The sequence below is a fragment of the Anastrepha obliqua genome, chromosome 4 (assembly GCF_027943255.1).
Source record: "Anastrepha obliqua isolate idAnaObli1 chromosome 4, idAnaObli1_1.0, whole genome shotgun sequence".
Lineage (NCBI taxonomy): Eukaryota > Metazoa > Arthropoda > Insecta > Diptera > Tephritidae > Anastrepha > Anastrepha obliqua.
The window spans coordinates 955,936-978,395 of record NC_072895.1 but is presented as its reverse complement, the minus strand read 5'-3'; the positions used below and the strand labels follow the sequence as shown (position 1 = coordinate 978,395).

The 22,460-nt window shown below is 34.1% G+C and overlaps 3 protein-coding genes across 3 annotated transcripts; 2 read left to right on the top strand and 1 right to left on the bottom strand.

Moving 5' to 3' along the window:
• Positions 1-2,541: 2,541 nt before the first annotated feature.
• LOC129243468 (uncharacterized) lies at positions 2,542-10,495 on the top strand. Its single transcript, XM_054880513.1, has 3 exons — positions 2,542-2,649; positions 5,807-5,983; positions 7,925-10,495. Exons 2-3 carry the CDS (start codon positions 5,911-5,913, stop codon positions 9,655-9,657), a joined length of 1,806 nt encoding a protein of 601 aa, XP_054736488.1. The 5' UTR covers positions 2,542-2,649; positions 5,807-5,910; the 3' UTR covers positions 9,658-10,495.
• A 4,685-nt stretch (positions 10,496-15,180) lies between these two features.
• Positions 15,181-16,707, bottom strand: LOC129244592 (peflin). The gene is made up of 4 exons (XM_054882313.1): positions 16,542-16,707; positions 16,270-16,477; positions 15,714-15,857; positions 15,181-15,648 (listed from the first exon to the last, which is right to left on the bottom strand). Exons 1-4 carry the CDS (start codon positions 16,551-16,553, stop codon positions 15,422-15,424), a joined length of 591 nt encoding a protein of 196 aa, XP_054738288.1. The 5' UTR covers positions 16,554-16,707; the 3' UTR covers positions 15,181-15,421.
• A 2,335-nt stretch (positions 16,708-19,042) lies between these two features.
• LOC129246303 (translin) lies at positions 19,043-22,094 on the top strand. Its single transcript, XM_054885004.1, has 5 exons — positions 19,043-19,205; positions 19,314-19,401; positions 19,459-19,555; positions 21,153-21,268; positions 21,329-22,094. The coding sequence occupies exons 1-5, from the start codon at positions 19,131-19,133 to the stop codon at positions 21,652-21,654; spliced, it is 702 nt and encodes a 233-aa protein (XP_054740979.1). The 5' UTR covers positions 19,043-19,130; the 3' UTR covers positions 21,655-22,094.
• Positions 22,095-22,460: the final 366 nt, after the last annotated feature.

The window sequence follows — 22,460 nt, the reverse complement described above, 5'->3', positions numbered from 1 at the left end:
ATACGAAATGTATGTATCTATTTATAAGCAAGATGTTTTGCACGTTCATAAAATTGTGTGAAATGTTGAAGAAGTAACTTCGGAAGGTAGTCTTTGTGGAAAAAATAGATGTATATGTATAGATGTATGTATGTACATCTATATATACATATGTATATCTAATTAAATTATGTTTAAGAAAAACACCTTCATGTACATATAACAAAAGCCACATAAATCCAAGATTCAAATTTTGTGCAAAATTTTTAAGCAATCACAATTTTCCAATTAACACTTTATTGTACTAAAATTTAATAATCTATAAAACTGCATGCCAAAAATTCCTCTAGAAACTCTGATTCAAAAAATAGTTATTATTCAGAAAAACAAAACAGTTAAAGTGGTGTTATAGTTCTGTCGCGGGCTTTATAATTATGTAAGTATGTATGCCATCACTTAACTCTACACAAAGTTGCACTCGTTCTTTTTTATCCTAAATAAATAGCGATTTATGGACGCTTTCCTATTGCCAACTCAGTTTTTCATTGAACTTTTTACATTTCACATACATACATTACATATTTATGTACATATATATTTATTATTATATTTGATAATTTTTCATTTTGTTGGTGTTTTGATTTGTTTATGTTTTGGACTAAAACATCATTTCTAATTTGACTGTGTATTTTATGTTTTTCAGATGTCGTATCCTCAGACAATGCTGCAATTACATCGAGTAAATATAATTTACGTCGTCAGACACGACAGGATTCAGCCAATTTAGTGCATGCTGTTTCGTGCAAGGGGAAAATGGTAGCGCCAGAGCTCCAAAGCCAACCGTGCTCAAAACCCGACATCAGCTGCTCCATAGTTGGTTCTCAACAAAGCATTGGGAAAGCAGATTTGCTAGTGACCGATTTAAGTTCTTCTTCTGCGTCTCTATCCTGTGTCAGCGAGGAAAACCCGCCACAAATAATTGCAAACAATCCTACTGCTCTGATCGCACTTCAGCAATTGGCCTCTATTTCTTCGGTTCAGTCCTTGGAGCGCATAATGCCAACACTTCGGAAAAACCTGCTGGTGAATACAGATAGTTTGTATGCAAATCGGTCGGGCAAGTTGCCAAGACAAAGCTCGAAGCGTTTGTCGCAATTCGAAACGAATCGATGCCCGCTCTGCTCGCGTGTTTACCGTTCTCAAGCTTTTCTTAACGAGCACATGCGCAAGGAGCACTCGGTTTTGATATAAGATTCTACTCTGCCAGAGTATGACAACAGCTTTAAAGAACCTCAAAAAAAAAAAAAAAAAAAATTAAGATAAGAATTTGCATTTTGGTGTTCGAACGAGATTGATTTTGGATCGTTCTATTAATCGCTTCTAGCAAACATGCCCACATATTTGAAGGAGGAAGCCCCGAAGTTGAACAGCTTAAGATAAACGTTGTTATGCATGCATACATCAATGTGTATGTAAATAAATACATAAATATGTACACACATATGTTGCTATATATGTATATAATATATAAGTAGAAAAGAACAGAGTCCGGCATAAAAACAAAAATAAAGTTTTACTTAGCAATATTTAATTGCACTTTTATATAATAACTTAACTAAATTTATTATAATTGTGACTCAAAATTGTTAAATTCCTAACGTTAGTAATAAAACCTGAAAATGTACATTTGATAAAAAAATTCATTTTGGTTTGCCTGGAAATATCATTGTTAGGCGATACGCTTATAAAAAGTAAAAACTAAAAAGCAAAAGGATAATTTTCCTAAAGCTAGAAAACAAATTACTATTTTATGCAAGAAGAATTTTAGATTAATACTTAAAACAAAAGCATAAATAAATTATATTTTGAATAATTAAAGTCTTATTAATGTTGATATTATTGATTCGTTTGCATTATCGTAAAGTATTTTCATTAAATTTAGTTTGAAAAAAAAAGATGCTATTCAGTAGTGTAAACATTTTCAATATAAAATCAGATTTGGATATACTTATTTTATTTTTATTTATTTATTACTTGATTTTCTCTATATTCTTGAATATTCCATAACAGTAAAACTAGGTTACAAGATTTTATTTAAAAAGATATACATTAAAATTTTTAGTTTGTCGATTTGAACCGAAAGTAAACAAAAAGTTTCAAAGTGGGGAATTTTCGGAAAAGTAGGCTCAAATGGTCTGGCCGTAGAAAAGGTGCAAAACTGCTATTAAAGAGAGCCCTCGTGCTCATCTAAGGTATGTTTTGAACAATCCAGATTAACACTATTTATATTCATTATTATATTTTTAAACTTCTTACAGAGAAAAACATACCGACAAACTACAGTTTAACTGGTTCAGAAGTTTCGTATAAACGTGCATACATACAAACATACTTGCAATGCATATACTAGAGAACGGCAAATTTTGAGGCCGGAACCGAATTTCAGCTAATTTCGGCCAAAGTGCCAGAAAATTAAATGAGCGATGACATTAAAAATCCAGTACTTTTATAAGTAAAAACAAAACGAAAAAGGTTGTTGTTGTTGTTGTAGCAGCATAAACATTCCCCATACTTACATATGGGGAATGCTGCTGGAGTGGCAATCCTTGGCCGAATATAAATCCGGGTCGTTTCGGTAACGTAGAACCGCCGTGGAAACTAACGAAAAAGGTATTTATGTATGCTCATTAAAATAAAAAATTTTGTTTTTGCAAGTGTACATGTGGTAGTTATTTAATACCCATAGTTGAATAATTTTATATTGTAATGTAAAAACAAGAGCTTATCGGCATTTTTACCTTGCTAGCGGCGCCGTTTATCGGTATAGAGCTGACCCGCAACTCGCTTTTACTCACTACCTGCACTCCATGTAGAAGCAGATACAGAACATACATACACCCATACATACGTATATATATCAAAGCAAATTTTTTGCAACAGAAAAAGTGGGCTTTGGTTCCTGATACCAAAAATATTCCAAAAACTAACATTCTGTAGCAAAACAAAATGTAAGAAATGTTCGGCCAAAGTTCGTTTTTTTTTACCAGAACCGACAAAAGTCGAAGTCGTATCTCGATTGTCCTCTAGTACTTACATACATACATATGTATGTATGTATTTGCAGTAGCAGTACAGTTGAGAACTTACCATTGGCACTGCCATTTACATTACAATTAAGAAACCCAAAAGCATTTACAGAGAAAATCGAAAAATCGTGAACAATGCTTGTATGTTTGTATGTATGTATTTTAAATCTAGTCGGAATTCCAAAGATTGGCATCAGAGTGCCTTTTCCGGAAGCAACAGTGTAGAGATTGGGGATGAAAACAGTTCATCATCTTTCCACCGCTCAGGACTCAGAATTCAAGTCCTAACAACTTCAAAAATCGGTTTGAATAATGATTTCTTCGCCAAAGGAAACTGAATATTACAAAGTCAAAGCAAAAGTGCCAGGCATATGTATACGTGCATACACTTGTGTACACCTAATTAAGTCACTTTAATTTATTTATTTAATTTACAAAATTTTTAATGTTTTTTATACCAAAATTCAATTAAAAAAGTTATCATCAATATTTTCAACTTGTGAAGTGCTCAAAAATGGAATTGATGTCTGACAATTTTGTTTTTTATAAAATATTGAACATTTTCTCCCATATAAATCTGACTTTTGAGTGACTTCTTCAATCCGATTTGTGAGCAACTTCAAAAATTGAATGGGCTATTTCTGTACACCCAGAAATTTCCAAAAAGCTTCTGATTGAAAAGTTTAAAATTTTGAGGACAATGTTTTAAAATTGTTAAATTTTTGAGAATTTTATGCAAAGTCTGGAACTTTGATTTATAATGTTTTTGCCATGCAATAAACTGTATTTTTATAAAAACTTAACGAAAAAACTTTGGCACGAAAAATATACGAATTTTGTAAAAAGATAAAGCTACTTAATTATGTGAGCACAAGTGTATGTATGTAAGTATGCATTATGAATAAGCAATTGAGATTTCAAATCCTTAACTTTTAGTTGCTCAGGTTATTTTCAAAGACTTGCAGAGTACATCTAAACTGCAGTCGACACACAAAGATACACATTTTCCAGAACAGATTAAATTGTTTTTGTGTCGAAATTCGTATAGCCATATACATATGTATATGCGTGGGTGTGTGCTTGAAAACAACAAAAGTATACTCGGGGAAAAGCGATATTTACATGCATATCTGTACAGAAAGAGGCATTGGATTTCCATTCAAGGTCTATGTATTGGTTTGCCTAAGCAGCATGCAAGTATTTACATATGTATCGAGCGCAGACGAGTAAGCGCATTGAATTTTTGAAATATTTCTGTATTGCACTGATCCTGTAGCTCAAACACTTGCACAATTTGGCTGTATGTATGTGTACATTAGGAATAAGCAACTGAATTTTCTTTTCCTTAACTTTCAGCTGTTCAGGTAATTTTAAAAGACTTACAGAATGTATGGAAACTGCAGTCGAAACGCAAAGGTACAAATTCTTCAGAATAGAAGAAATTGTTGTTGTGTCTAAATTCGTATAGACATATACATCCATATGTATATACGTGGGTGTGTGTGTGTGGCATGTGCTTGACAACGACAACGGTATACTCGGAAAAAGCGATGTATATCTGTATACAAAAAAGGCATTGGATTTTCATTCAAAGTCTATGTATTGGTTTGCCTAAGCAGCATGCAAGTATTTATGTATCGAGCGCAGATGAGTAAGCGCATTGAATTTTCGAAATATTTCTGTATTGCACTGATCCTGTAGCTCCTACACTTGCAACGTTTCGCCAAAGCGTTTTTTGGGCTGGCGTGTGTATATGCGTTATGGGATGTATGAGTATTAGTGAGTATGTACTTGTGTTTCATCGACAAAGCGGATGTTTAAACTTTCTCTCTTTCTCTCGTGTTGGCACCAAGGATAACTTCAGTTATGTATAGATGTATGTATTAGCGTAATGTACAGTGACAACAACAACATTGTAGCAGATGTTTGCATCAATGCAACAGTGCACAGATACTGTCTGGGTGTAAACTGCACACAGTTATGTGTGTGTGTGTGTGTGTAAATACGTGCCTGGGTCTATTTTATGTGTATCCCTAGGCAGGATTGAGAATAGCTTCTATTTCACGCATTGCTATTTTGCTGACCTCTAACATGGTATGCACACACCGACATACATGTGCATAAATGCATTAGATGCCTGTGATTCGATGAAAATCGAAGTAACGCTTAGAAATTTAAGTTAGCTAAGCGCAGTGCTGAAACACGAGTTGAGCTGTTGCGACGCTTTTTTTATTGTGTGTAGCTGTGTGTCTAAATCAATATAAAATATAATATTTATATAATATATTAGATGTGGAAGATTATAAGAAAATAAAGCTTTAAAGCTTCCAAGTGCTTTGATTCCTTATGTGGCTCTTTAAAGTGTCGTTAGAAACAATTTTTTTATCTGTGGTGATTTTAGTTCATTGATTAAGCCCAGATGTGTTTATGTTATTACTAAAATTGTGCAACTAATAAAATTCAAAACATTCTACTTACTATTACAACAAGAACGCGATTAGTTAGTTGTTTTCTTTTGTAAATACAAAAACAAGACGTTAAATACAACTTTTGGTATTACTATTAACAAATTTAATAAAGAATAAACAAATGGTTTTCAAACAAAAAAGCTGCACACTCGTCGTTAAACAGAGCTCTCGTGTTCCGGCACTGCCTAAAAAATATACATGCATAGATCCATACATATACTTTCACACATAAAATCGTGCTAATCTATTCCTTTTTTATTTCTCTGCTTTTAGGTCGAGATTTTTGTTTCCTGCCAACGAAAGTGACATCAATAAAACCGGTTTTTTAAGCGAGACTAACCTATTTTCTCTTTTGTTTGTTCACAGAAAATTGAAGGATGAAATGTGCTCAAGCTCTACAAAAAGTAAATGATCAGATGTACCTGCCTATAATTGTAGATATACCTGTATGTGAGTAAGTGATTAAGCATCCGAAACAACAGCTAATTATTTTTGAAACATCTGATCATTCAAGTTGCACATATCTACTCTCTTATCATTTATACACTAAGTTATTAAATATACATGCACGCGTTTGTAAAGCCTCCACCAGCATTCGCAAACAGTCCAGTTGATATATCCATACATAGTACATACATGCATACATATACATATAAATATGCACATACATACTTACCAAGATCTCATCATACAAAGTTATTAATATATAATATTCCTCCGATTGAGCGTCCTGAAAGTCCTTTTTATCATACGCTGATTAAAATATCCAATGTTATGAGAAAATTTTGGTGCGAGTACTTTCAAATTGTATGTAGTACAGACAGTCATACATATATGGGCTTTAACTTTGTTGGTCCTGCCGCAGTCCGATTCAGTGGAGGAAATTGACACAAGTATGCAGGTCTAAAAATAAATTGCATGTGTACTAGTGTAGATTTCTAAATTCATTTCCGGAGGCTTTGCAAAGAATATCGAACTGTTGATACGGAGTTAGGTATTCTGGGCTAAGATTAGTTGCGACCATATACATACATACGCATATACACGTATGTATGGATACGTACATATGTATGTGTGAATGTTAATTTTTCTTAAAAACTCACTGGTTTATAACACAGCTCCAATGCAATTAAACAATTTACATGTACGCATACAAATATACATAATTTTTGTAATAAGATAATTTTAAGAATGATTTAGTTTACTCGCAGCGCTTTTTCGATAAATGTAAAGCGTCATCGTTTTCACTTATTTTTTAAATAGATTGTTTTTTACTAAGTTCAATTAATTATTAAGTTTTGGTACTGACTATTTTTATTTTTAGACCTGTATTTGCAACACATGTTTCTCATAATAACGGATTTATACATTAATGTGGCTGCCGTATCCGAATGTCAGGACATAAAATATAAACACTATAGCAAAAGTTATTTCTGTAATAATAGCAATCGGGACAATAGAACTGTACCTTCATCTGTCCGGTAGCATAAATACACAACCAACATTCCAGTAGAAACTCGAACTAGACAACCGTCAAGAATTTAAGCTCTGAAATATTATTATTTATAGCGGATTCCCCTGCAGTATTTTCTCTTAGATACTTTGTGTTAAGTTATTTGAATGCATTCACGTTCCCACTACAGTCGTTTCTACGTGACCGGAACAACCCGGATTTACAACCGGCTGCGGACTGTCACTTCAGCTGCATTCCCCGTATGTAAGTATGGGGAATGTTTATGCTCCTACAACAACAACAACCCTGATGTACTTACATGTTTAGGAAAAGGGATCCATTGCCATCTGTTGGGAGCACTCCAAAAATTTCAGAGGGGCAAGCCTTTTCTGGACCTCATACAGTTCGGAATGAAGTAATTTACTAATTTAAATACAACTGATGTCATTGCGTTGTAAACATATGCATACATACATATATACATATTTACATCTTTATACATACTTGATCGGATTGCGCACAACAAATTAAAAATAATTTTTGTGTAAAAAACGAATTCGTATCATCTTATATTTGAAAAATATAAAATTGAAACATTCACGTCATGGCTTTTTATTTTAGTTTTTTTAATTATTGAACTTTTAGTAAAAAATATTTAGTAGTTATAGTGTATTAAAAGCAAGTGCATGTGCCTCGAATATTTTCTTTGTTAAGTTTTTAACTACTTGAAAGTATGTAAAACTCACTTTCTATCTTTAGTTAGTAACTTTTGTCCGTTGCGTCTACTGTGCACAAGTTAATTTCTCACTCAACCCTATTTTCCGTATTCATTTAACACACTATTGATTTTCCATACAAATTAAGAGCTTTCCTCATACATATGAATATAATTACAAACAATTATTTAATAATATTGAAAAAAAAAATTTATTTTACAGATTTGAGCCGAAAACTGTCCCAGTTGCACAAGGAAAACACCTCGCCACAGGGAGTTATAATACAAAAGACATGCCAGCGATCTATTCTCAATACACACGCCGTCAAGCGGCTGAACACTCGCAACGCTTCGACGCCAATAACAGCACCACCAGAATCTTCGCCTGTGTTGGCGTCAGTTCTGGTGCCACATCCGCGCACCGACCTAACCTCAAAGCGGAGTGTAAACCGCAAAAATATGTCCATGTCGGATGTTTCCGATATGCTTATTCAGTTACGTAAAGCTAATGTAGCAAATGCACCAAAGAATCAACAGGCAGTTGCCAGTAAGAATAGACAAACTTCGCCGTCTCCTGCTGAGAGTTATGAGTCAAGCATCGCGGCCATTGCAACCAAATGCGTCGCTACAGTTACTGAGTCAAAAAACTTGCGACGTGATGAAATGGTGGCAATCCCAATAGAACAGGAAAGGCCGACTATTGCACCTAAGCCAATTGGCGAGGGCGCAACTGCCGCCGAAAATGCATCATTTCATCAACCCACTGAATATACAAGCGTAAATAAAAGTACTGACCCGGGCAAGAGTTTGATGGACAATATCAAAGCATTACCAACACTTAGGTCGATCCCCACACCTGTAGTGGTTGCACCAAACTCCTCACAAATTGACGTTAAACCACTAATACATCCCTCAACTGGTTTAGTAATTCCTACAGGGCCCAGCCCAGATATCAGTATAGGTTCTTCAGTAATTAAGGAGGTTGCTAAGATTGTCAATGTCCCTGTTCCGTCTTTAATACCATTGAGTACGGCTATTGACAATACAAAGCTTATTCCTGGCCAAAATAATATCGCTACTGCAGGTGTAATTTCATCCAATGTCGATGTCTTGCCGCACGCGGCAGCCATTGCCGCGGCCTTCTTACGCGATGGATACAATAATTTTCAACAACAACTACGCACACAAGAATTATTAAAGGTAAAGGAACATTCAGACAACGATAGCGTCAATGCAAGCGACATCAATACGGCAGCAAACACTTATTCGTCAAAACTACTGGAAAACTTTTTGCGGCAACGACGCTTTAAATCCGAAAGTGCGCTAGATAATACCGCTGATGTGGATGCAACCGATGGTGATGACGAAGATAACGGTTTCGATGATATACATTTAGTTGAAAACTCAAAAGCCAATTACAATTGTTCCGCATCAAACATTTTTAATCCCAATGGCGCATCTTCCTCCTCGCCGAGAATGATTGCATCGAATACGGATTACATGTCCGACGACTCGCAAAAATTCTTATTTGCAGCACAAGCACACGCACAAGCACAAGCTTTACGCAATTTAGAGTATTCACTTAGTGACGCAAGTCACAACTCTTTTGGGATGCTAGGCAATGATACCAATAGTCCAAGTAATGCCAATGAAGGCCCAGAGGCTATTTACGAGTGCCGCCATTGCAGTAAAAAATACCGCTGGAAGTCTACACTTCGTCGCCATGAGAATGTCGAGTGTGGCGGCAAGGAACCCTCACATCAATGCCCATATTGCCCTTATAAGTCCAAACAGCGTGGCAATTTGGGTGTACACGTTCGAAAGCATCATTCAGACATGCCGCAATTGGCTAGTAAACGACGCTCGAAATACTCAAATAAAATAGATTGTAGCAATAACAGTGCAAATGCTTCCGATGACTCTTCCAGTAAATTAGTAATTGATTGCTCCAAATAATTGACACAACTGGCTAATCAGCCTAGTTCGAAGTTACTTACAAACGAGATTAAATACATACCTGCAAACGCGTTTTCGTAGCAATTTGTTTAAAGTTTACTTCTGAATACGTATAATGCATTTTTAATCAAGTATATGTTTTTTCTATATAATTATAACCTTTACATTTAGATCGACTGAACTGATATTATATACATACTTACACACATACATATTGTATTTATAATTACATTATCATATGCATAATTGCGCTCTAACAATATGGCGCCCAATCCCAATGAGAACCAATTCGACTCTAAATGAGGTTTATGTCTTTAGACGTTGTCCTTTTTATGTTGCTGCTAACTTAGTGGAAGGGTTTTAGTTTGGCCGTAATTATATGCCGATAATAACTCTGTGCCTTTACTTTAAGTTTTGTTTACGTCCATATCAAAATAATATTCACATTGCCAACATGATAGATATTAAGAAAAAATTACCGTTAAGAAAAGATCACAAAAAATGTAATTTACATTTGAAAAGTCATAATGGGTATAGTATCCATCAAATGATTTATGAGCTGATTACTGAATTGGGTGAAGCGTTATTCTCGGTTGAAAATAATATATGTAGTAGCATAATTAATTAATTTTAAGGACATAACGGCAAGATATTGTGTGAAGACTGGTTGATTTACTGTTGGAGTTTTTTATTACCAAGTGGGAAAAATTTAATTGAGTTGATTATTATCGTGTTTATGTTAAAGCCCACGGCACAGGGTAGTCACTTTGCTTTAAAAAACAATCACACAGAGAGTGAACACACAAATGGCTCACTGTAGCTGGAAAACCAAAACAAAGTTAAATTTACTTAAATAATTACAATTCAATATGAATAACGAAAATACTTTTCCGGTCGACTCTATATTTGGATCTGGCTTCTGAATGCCAAATTTACGTTACTAATAGAGGAAAACATTATTTTTTGATCAAAGTTTACTTTTAGAAACCAGAGAAATTTTTTTGGTTTCAGACAGTGTACTTGTAAAATAGAGCACACAAATTTATATATTTGTATTAAAGTGTAAGCAAAATGTATTTCACAAAGTGTGATAGAATTTGACAGTGCTCTCATAAGAAATATACTATAATGTCAAATTTAAAAAAAAATGTTAACCCCTATCAAGAGAGCTGCACTGATTTGTCAATCATATTTTGGATATAACAGGCAACAAACGAACACTATGCAGGTTTTATGCTACATACGAAGAGTGAAGTAAATTTACTTAATATTAATAAATAAAAAAATAAAAAATATTTAATATAGTAGTAACCAAAGCCGAACACTTCCAATGATCGGGAAAGCAATCTCAATCAAAAATAAAGATAAGAAAAACTGTATATCGTAAGTGTAATTTTTGAAATTTTTTCTAAAGAAAGGCTGAGTGAGAGCACGTATTAGACAATATTTGTATTTGATGTTTATTTTATATAAATTTGAAGATTGCCGATTTAGGCTTCAGCGGCGATAAATTAAGATTTAAATTCCAAATTATATGTATTAGAAATATATGTACATATGTGCTTATGCACTATGGACGTATGCAATACAATCATTTAATCATGAGTGATCTCTAAGAAAAATTTTGACTGAGTTTATTATTTGTAATCAATAAAGACTGAAAGAGCCTCTATACGGCACAAAAAATCGTACATTTAAATATGAATATAAACACATACACACAAACATATATTTTATTGTATCCACGAAAAGTTTAACATATGTATAAATTTATGTAAGCGCTATGTATTATGTGAGAGAAATCATCACATAAGTTTAAAAAAAAAAAAAATGATCAAAAATGTAACCAAATATGTAAAGGTCGTTTAGTTAATATACCGCAAATAAATATATGCATGCTTAAACCACAAACGCATTCTTATGTAGATACTTCAGAGTGTTTAAGTGTTCTTCTTGAAAGACAGCATTAAGGTGGATGTGCTTGTTATAGCAGCATAAAATAAAAACATGCGGAATATAAAAATAGTTATAACAGTTAAGACAGTGCTAGAGTGTGACGAACCTGCTGCGGACAATTAGGCGCAAAATAAAAAAATATAAAACATGCAATAAAGAATTGTAAACAGGTATAAACTATGTTGTCAAAATGGAATTGGCAAATTCAATTTGAGTGCACCAAAATTTCGTGGATTTAAATTAAATATAATGCGCGTTTATCTTTAATTGCGAGTTAATTATTAGTAGGTGTATTTTGTATTAATTAGCATATGAATTGTAATCAATTTTTCCTAACTTTTGAATACTATTGCAATCAAGACAAATTCACACTAGGTGATAGCAGTAGTCTATATCAGAATGTAAACAAAACAACAAGGGTTTGTTCGAGGCGCGTAATGAAAGCGGCAGCATTGAAGCACTATAAACGTTAAACGTTAGCATGCCTGTTGCAAATTCTAAGCTAATACTTTGATGATGTGCGGTACTTATTTTACGTATGTAGATACATAGCCGACACCGTATAAGTATTTTGCTTATAGTTGAGTTTCTCGCTAAACTACACAAAAAACACAAATATAAGTTGTTATGTATACCTATATCGTAAATTGAATATATTTTACAAGTTTCAAAAATAACTATTTTGCCCACCTTTCGTCTTCCATTCCATTGCACTAGAATCCGACCGCTGCCGATTTATTAAAAAAACTACCTGAACATAAATTCATTCATGAACAAATGTTTTTAATGATCAAAAGATAAACAATCTGTGCATAAAACATTATGTGTATACTTAAATATGTCCTCACAAATTGCTTCACTTAAAAATTGCATTACAATATTTTGTTCCATAGTATTTTTCATATTCAACATAAAATAAATGTTTCATTCGAAATTGCATCTCCTAGTGGTACTCGTAGCAATAAAAATATGTAGCCTCTGCTGACTATTCGAGAATTAGTATATTTTTAATGCAATCATTAATAAACAGTAACTGTAAATTTCAAAATAGTGATGTTAAGTATTTTTGTAATGTAAACAAAAAATCGGTTGAGTTCGCCGAACTCATAAATTATAGTAATATTGCGACACTGTTACTGTTTTGATATATGTTACAACATTTTTGAAGTTATTTCGCGCCAAACGTTATTGAAAATATTGAAACTTGGACCAATAGCTTCGTTTCATTTAATTTTAATTTTACGCTAAAACCAATAAATAAACGATATTAAACTTCAAAGTGGTATTTATTAAATAAAAACTTACTTTTCCTCTTCCATTTCAACTCCGCAGTGAAAACTTTTATAATGCGCCTAATTAGCAGGTGCAATCAGATTTTTATAACATTTTATTGATACAAAGCGTGACGTTGGCATTGTTGGAGAAATTTTGTCACAGAACGTGAAACTGTATCGTAAAAAATAACTGCCGCAATTCTTCCCGCTCGAGCGCACTCATCAGTTTGATTAATTTGGCTATACGGCATGATGTCCAAAACTTAGCTATTCAGGAAAGTTTTTAAAAACTAGTATGTCTTTTTAGCTATCCAAAAAAGTATAATATTCGAAGAATAATGTACGAAAAAATTACAAGGAATCGGTCAAAAACGACTCGATAGATTGACCGCTATATTTTTGCCAAAGTTTTGAGACATCGACAAATTGCAAGAAACGAAAAATTGCATTCATAATCATTTTGTAATAGTAGGCAATTTCCCCTCTCGCTATCTCTATGCTCAATTAAGGGGGTGGTAGGGTTTAGCGCTAAAAAAACACTTTTTTTTGAATTTTTTACAGAAATATGGCTTAAGATACTTTAATAAAATCAGTTGCATGTTATTGTACATCTTTTCAATAAGTTTTTAAAAAATATTAGTAATAAAATATTGACAAATAAGCCCATGACAGAGTTTTTTTGGAGATATGTTTTTCGAGAGGTGCTCTGCGGTGCCAATCGGCATTCGTCGTAGAATCATCTGAAACTAAAAAAGTCGAATTTTTCAGTTAAAGTATGACTTTTAAGAAGTCGTTTCGGGAAAAACGCGTTTGAAAAAATTACTCTGAAAAACTATCGATGCTCCGCATTCGAGGTAGAGTGCCTACAAAGGCTATAACTTTGAGAGTTCTGCTCCGATCCACTTAAAATTTTGACACAACATTCTTGAAATGATTTACTATAAGATGAGTAAAGAAAAAAAATTTCGATTTTGTTAATAAGGAATGGTATATAAGGAATGGTAATAAATAATCGATTCCTTCAGTCCACAGCAAAGAGTTGATTATTTCTTGAATTCCTTGGAAGTAATTTCAAAAGTTTTTTTTTCGATTTCATTACAAGGAATTATGATTTGTTGACTTGAAATGATTTGGTACTTTGAAAGGAATTGAGAATGTAATAACATATGTAATTTAAAAATATATGTTTTGCTTCTATTCCATTTACGATTCCTCAAAGTAATTTAAAAAATAATCGAAAAAATTTATTAAATAAATTGAAATCTCTTTCTTCAGTTCAGTCGAATGTCGAGCTGCCAGCGGAGACGAGGGCCTGTTTCAGCTAAAAATTGCTAGTCTAAACAAATTAAAGGAATATTCGATGCTGGAAACATGATTTACAAAGACGAATACACCGTTTACCTCATCAGCGCCGATTGAGAAGTTCCTCTTATTTGGTAGCATTTACGTCATGCTTTCTCCGACGACCACTCTTTCGAAATTCTCGTGTAATTCGTCTGAACACAATTTTCGGTCACAAATTCATCATCAATAAATTACTTTGTAACTGTCACAATTTATACACATATACATATGTGCTTCTGGAGTGACAGTACTTGACCGGATATAAGTCCGATCGTTCTTGTAACGTAGAACCGAGCGCCGTGGGAAGGAGCGTTGTATACTCATTAGCACTGCATCAAATCTTGCTCTACATAATATTTTTTTTAAATTTGTCTACTTTTGCTCACAAAAATAAAAAGAAGCATCAGAACGCAACGTCCGCAACGCCAGGATATTGCCGTATCGCAATTTTCTTGATTATATCGGGTGTTATTTTTAGCTGCATGAGGACCATGATTCAAATATAAATACTATAATTGAATCATGCATCGGACTATCGATATAGACCTGTTGACATTTCTGTTCAGTAAGGTTTGACAAGTCATCATGAATCGTTTAACGACGGAACGCCTCCAAAATGTGGAAATTTACTTTGAAAATAAAAAAATTGTTTGCGAGGTTCATAGAGCACTGACGGCAACATCGATCCTTATTATTTTCGAAATTAAGAAGGAGTTCCTGTTACGGTTAATGGCGTCCGCTATCGAGCCATGCTGACTGAATCAATCAGCTAAACATCAACGTAATTTGGTTCCAAAAGAACTTTAATATGGGCAAGACTCACCAGACACATGTGCCTACAATAACCTTTTACATCGAACACAACACCATAACAAGGATTGGTTCAATTCCACTACATCAGTATTATAAACTCTTAACAACAAAATTCATACATCCATACAAAGAGCAATTATTGCGTTACGGTAATGATTTATTTATTTTAAGTAAGTCAATCATCATTAACAATAAAAGATAACTGCTTTAAAAAAGTGATTTGCGGTTCATATAGCAGCAATTTTGTACATTAGCATATTCTATTTCTGTTTTATTAGAGAATCTAGGAATGACATAAATATTCTTCTGGAGACGTGCATATATATATTGAGATGAACTTGTTGCAATTTTCGTACAAGCTCAATTTTTTAGGATCATTAATATGAACATCCAATGGCAATGCTTAGAAAATCCTCAAATCCTATTGTAATAGTGCCATTTTGTTGCGAGTCCCGTTGCCGAAATGCCTCAGTAAAACGTTGAATTTGCACACAAAGAACAATAAATTGATCAACGGAAATTTCTTTATGCTCCCTGGGATCACTCTTTTTGACCAGAAAGTTTATAAATTCCGGCGTGAATCTGAAGCCCATTTGAGTAAACGCTTTTAAGAAAAATAAGACAGCAATTATTTAAATTGGGAATAACTTTCTCAAGTAAATTTCTTACCTTGCGCCAACTCGTTTTCGTCAATATGGCCGCTCCCATCTCGATCATAGGTTTTAAATACCATTAACCACTGATTTATATATTCATAAAGCTTTTCGAATTCATAGACATCAATAGTGCCACTAGCATCCTTGTCGAACATGCCTAATAAACAATAATTATAAAAATATGATTCAAAAGCAAGGAAAACCAATTGTAGAATACTACAAAATGTGATCAAGAGATACAATTTCTGTTAATGCCAAACTTGCCATTTTCCATTTCCAACTTTCTATTAAAGACTGGTTTTTCTGTGCTAGTTTAACAGAGGAGAATTTTTTAAACTGACTTTAAGACTGCAAAATTGTGCGTTTAAACTTAATTTAACTGGAAAGCACTGAAAAACTGACCCTAAGAAAGCATTTCGTATGTTTAGGCACAATTTTTCAGCGTTAATTTAACTGCTTTCAGTTTAACTTATAAACTAAATTGAACCCTGTTTAACTAGAAAATACAGTTAAATGTGCACTGAAAAACTGACTCTTAATGCTTGAAAATACGCATGGCATCCACTTACTAATCATTAGTTTGCAAGCATTGTCCGAAAAGTTTTCTCCTCGCCCATTCACCAAAGCTGCCTTTAACTCAGTGGAACATATCTTGCCGGAACGATCGCGATCGACCATATTGAACCACTGTTGCGCCTGTGGAGAAACTTGAGCATTTTGTGGTGAAAAGGCACCAGGAGGGGCGGCATATGGATTGTAGCCCCCAGGATGTCCGCCCTATTCAGTAATATTTATTAGACACGCTGCTCCAATTATTTGGAATTTAACAGTATATACTTACACCATATGACATATTGACCAATAAACAAATTATTCAAAAATTAAGAAGTAAATTAAGACAATTACTAATACTACTTTTCCAGTAATGTAATTTAATTGTTTATGCTAAGCAAATACCAGTACAGGGTTGCACGCCAGCGAAATAAATTTTTGTAATTAGTCACCCAAAGCGAATCTATACAAGGTGATATCACGGTAAAGAATATAGAAAATAGCGCTTCCGGAAACCCTTACTTTATTTTTCCCGCTATTGACAACCGGGTGACCTCGGCGCTGCAGATGTCCAAACAAAAGGGAGAGAAGTTACGTATTTATAAATTCAGTGAATGAATAGAACAAAATGCCGCGTCTTAAATTCGGACAGTACGAGTTATGACAATGCCTCCCAATGCATTTTCTGCTTATGTCGTGAAAAGAAAATTTGTGATTGTGTGTATCCGTTTACGCTTATTTTTTCTCTTCACAAACAATTAATTCTTCTTCCTTTTTTTGGTTATGTGCAGCACTGACATTACAAAATGTGCAATCTTGCATTCTACCATTCTTGAGGATATATCGATTCTACAGAAGAATGGCGAAATACAAGGTTGCTCCTTCCCAACTCGCCGTGACGTCAATGCTGCGAATAAATAGAAATAGACGAAAAGTAAGTGAAAGCAATGGGAACTACCAATGACAAGAAATTATGTTCAGCCACACCACAGAACGTTAATTTCATTCAAGGATGTTATAATACAAGGTTGCGATCTTACAGGAATACGAGATTTGGCGTATGCAAGGGTAACAGCAAATTTCGTGGAAAAGATGAGGTGCCAACCATTCATAAGAGGAATACAAGATCCAGACACGAAAGGGCAGCGTACTCTACACCGAAGGAGAAGTTTGCTACGACAGTGGACTTTGCACTAACAGAGGAAACAGCAGCTCTCTTGAGCAAGCCAGAGCCGAAAGTCCATCGGGTTGAAATGGAAACGCTTACCTCGGTAGAAATCTTGAGGAGAGTAATAATCAATTTACACGACCCAGAAGCTCGGATTTAAAGTTTTACAACTGCCGACAGGACATAAGGCTCGCAATTACAGCCAATTAAAGATGAGCTCAGGTTGGAGGAAATGCTAAGACTGACAATGACGCTCTCGAAATACAAAAACGGTTAAAATAAAACGAACTAGTTATAAGAGGCGAGAACTAGTTCCCACTGCGATCATCCGAAAAACTTGGCAGAAATCCTTCAGCGCATTGCCACCGCGGGTTTACGATTTAATCCAAAAAAATGCGCCTTGTTTAAAACAAAAGTCGTGTATTTTGGGCATAAGGTGCCAATCGAAGGCGTTAAAGCAGACGATAAGAAATATAAAGGGGTAAGAGGGGTCAACAATTACGGTCAACGATTGTGGTTAGGAATAGACTATGCAGGATACGGTGGAAAAATATGCTTGGTGGATCGAAAGGCCCCAAAATTATGACTTCGATATCGAGTATCGAAAAATGTAACAATATGGAAATGCTGACGCACTATCTCACCGACCTTGTGCCATAGATTGTAAGCATAAAGTACAGAGATTTGAAGGGATAGTTGATATCAGATTAATGCAGTTGCAACCCGATGATGAGTGGGAATATAGACGATACGAAGAAGTTATGCTAGTCTGGAAAAGATCATGGAAGCGAAAGACGTTCAGAGAGACCATCTAAAAGTTCCGCAGAGTTTACGGTAGCAAAATGTTCAAAAGAGAGAAGTGAAAAAGGACGCATTTTGAGGTGGTGTTATAATTCAGGCTTTCATTCGCAGCACTTAATTTTTATTAATATACTTAATTTAAAAATCCCAAATTACCAAGCCATTCACTGAATTTATAAAATAATTTACTTCTCTTCATTTTGTTTGTTCATCTGACGTAACACAAGAACATTTTTCGGAAGCCGTCACCTTCTGTATTCTCTATACCGTGATATCAAAGCGAATTGAATATCTAAGGTGGCCAAATTAAAAAACAGTTTCTTTATTTTTCGCGATTTTGAGAAGTCTGACGTCAGCTCCCTCCGCAATACAAAACAAACAAAAGTAGGAGAAATAACATGCTTGTGAAAATTCCGTGAATTGCTTGGTAGTTTTGTGATTTGTAAGATTTAAACTAATCAAACTAATGAAAACGTAGTTCCGCGTGTTAAATTGTGAAGCATAAATTAATATAAATCCTCCAAATGCAGTTTGCTTGCGTTTTTATGCGGAAGACGCCGTGTCAAGAAAGTATGTGTGTGTGCATATAATTTTTTGTGTTTTGTTGTTTCCTTTCGCCTACTCTTCTTTTTCACAGACAAGTAATTCCTTTTCGTTTTGCTTGTTTATTCATGGGCTCAAACGACACGGGGAATTTGGAAGGCGCAATCGTGTATTCTATTATTCTTGTTCTTGCTGTGACATGAAGCTCAAGAAAATGTTTATAAATATGTAATGTGTAAACGCACAGTAACTCTAAGTATCGGAATCGATTGTACATCCATAACGAAAAGCCGCACCGAAGCGTAAATAAGAAAAGTGCTTGCGAGGGAAAGTAATTTCGTGTTTAAAGTTGTTATTGTTTAAAGCATGGCTAATTTTGTCGATCTAGAAATTTTTGCCAAATACCAGAAGTATATGGAAAATGAACAGGAAATTCGTGAGGTGATTAGTTATTTAAAGAAAACATTGACTATCCATTAAAAGTTTTGTACCAGCCGTACCACCACAGGTTTCTCCGTTCAATTGTATATTATATTTCTTATTTCACAGAATATCAAAATAAAAGTGCGAGAAATTGAGCAATTGGCAAAGGAATCAACAATTCAACTTCAAGTCATTCATTCTGACTTATCAAATAGTAAGGACATAAATATATATTAATTACATGTTGGTTCTTATATTATTTCCTTTTCAGTTGACAATGCGTGTAAGGAAGCCCGTAAACAGATATCTGCTTGTTCTAACATCTATAAGCAATTAGCTGAACTAGTTCCCATGGGACAGTATTATAGGTAATTTATTATTACTATAAGCTAGCTTCAATGATCGTGTACCGCGAATGAACCGAATAGATGTATCAAGTTTGGTTAATTTACCAGCGGCAAGCTATCTACAAAGTTTTACTCGTACTGATCGGCGTGACTCCAGCACCATTCCCGTACCTGTATGCGACTATCTATCGTCAAAGTACGAGTTGTCCATATGTTGAGCGATGAAGAGGAATATATGTTATTATATTACCTTCTCCAGAAATGAAAGAAAAAGAGGCATTGGGTACATCGGTACATTAGGAGTAGCTCAAACAGCAGATTATTCATTGCCAGGAGGGAGTTACAATTTCAGACATTTTAAGGGATCTCTAAAAATACTTTTAAGGAGCCTGCAGAAATTGTGAAGCCGGCTATTTGTGCCAAAAAAAAAACAATATTTGAGGAAAGTTCATAAAATAAATTTTTAATTGCAGTCAAAAACTTTTTAAACCTTTTAAATAAGAGTATTGCATCATTCCAAAAAAAAAACATTCCTTTTGAATAATGAAATACATGAAAATCCAAAATAAACCACAATTGTACCATGATATTTGACGACTCTGTTCTACGATAAGCATCATTCTGCATGCTTGCTGTGACGAGTATGAGTAGCTAACGACTTGTGAGCGTTTCGCCAACACAAGGCTGCGAGTCTCGGGTACATTTTGTCGCATACGCTACGATGACGATACGAGCCGTGTGCGAATGGATTTGCTCCCTCCAAAAATGTTTTAAATGTACTCAACGACCTTTTGTATGGTGTGGAAGGCTAAAATTATGTTTATCTGGAACTGACCCAGACATACTAATGACCAATCCTTTGCATCTCCAATCCCAGGATGGCCTAAATCTATCGTTACGTCTTCCAAGATAGTTGGACATAAGAACCAGTTTTTTGGAATGTATTTTTCAACCTTTGGATTGTCACCTCATTCGGGCGAATATTTCCACCAAAAAATTCACGAGTTTCGTTCTTAACGATCGACGATTTTTATAATAAGATTCAAGAATTTTAACGCGTTGTATCATGTAAAATTTTATCTCGGTTTTCTTAACAAATGTCAAAGATGGCATAAAAAAGGTACCGCCTAGGAATTATTCACTACTAACATCTAGCCTCGCTTTTGAAAGACGCTTTATTAAATATGTATATGTATGTAATTATTTGGAAGGGCTTCATTTTTCTAGTTCTTTTTCATATGAAATATGTAATATTTTCTCAGGGTGTATGGCATCATTTTCATAATGTTGCCATATAATGAGTACAAATTGTTTTTGTTTTTCAAGAAAAGAAAGTGATGCTACATAAACAAAATCTAAAATTCCTAACAAACCGAATTCATGCATGGTGGTAATAATAGAGCAGCTGCTTGCGTTTTCTTTTTGCGATTTGGTATTTTCAATGTCAGAGTGACCCGCTTCTTTGTTTTTGATTTGTTTACATTTTGGTTTAAATTTTGACATTCGAAATACCGAATTACAAAAACAAAATACTTGTAAATGTATAGATTCGCTTTGATTTCTAACTTCTTGATTTTAATAGCTAATGATTTTATGTAAAATTCCTCAATACTTTCAGATACTCGGATCATTGGACATTTATAACACAACGTCTAGTTTTTCTGATTGCAATGGTTGTTTATTTAGAAGCGGGTTTTTTAGTAAATCGTGAAACTGTAGCGGAAATGTTGGGCTGTAAGTATAAATTTCGATATTAGAAGTTTATAATTTCAGTAATCCAATTCTTTATCATAGTGAAAACTAATCAGGCGCATGGCTTTCACCTGGATATAGAGGATTATTTAATGGGAATTTTACAAATGGCATCTGAACTATCTCGTTTCGCAACCAACTCGGTAACTATGGGTGACTATGACCGGCCTCTTAACATTTCTCACTTCATGGCGAATTTAAATTCTGGCTTTCGTCTACTTAATTTAAAAAATGATGGTTTGCGAAAGAGATTTGATGCCTTGAAATACGATGTGAAAAAAATTGAAGAAGTGGTTTATGATATTACCATACGCGGACTGCGCAACAATGCTACACAAGGTGGGGGAGAAGAGTCAAGCTCAAAGTAAGTGCGCACCGGGGAAGTGTCAAATAATTAAGAAAATTATGTTATGCTTCATGTCTTGTAAAAATTAAAATTTAGCAAGCAGTTCAGTATAGAATATGTAACTTAATGTTTTAGTCATTAATATAATTAACGAGTAGCTCTATCTCATGTTCTCGGAAATATTACAAATTTAAAATCGGAATCAAACGCTGATATGGTAAATTTGTGACGAAAAGATGATTTGAAATTCCACATATTAACCTTTTACAATACATTATTAATAATATTTGTGTTTACGACTAATTTAACTTAAGGATGAATAATTTTAAACTCGGAAAATGAGAGCGTAATAATAATAATTTATATTTACGAAGTATTTAACAGAAAATGTAATTCCAAATCTTTAACAAACTGCAAACATTTTCATATGAGCTTTTAATAAAATGATTTATACAGAATTTATTAACGTATTTACATTATTATCAAGTGAAACTTTTTCCTTGACCGATAAGCTTGGTGTTCGAAAAGTACAATTTTATCACAACGGTCAAATGCTCCACACATATGTATGTACGTATGTTTAAAAAAGCCAGACAACAATGGCCAGTGCCGATGCGCAGATATGAACACATGATAGGCCTCTGGTCAACGGTTTTTAAATCAAAGCATTGCGTATTTGGATTCATCAGGCGCTTAAAACTCAGTAAAAGAAAATATCACACCTTTGTTAGAAAAGCTAAATTAAAACAAAATCGAAAACATGGGTTTAAAGTATTCTCTCTTTACTACCGCACCCTAAGTAAATAGTTATTTACGACTAGTAGCAAA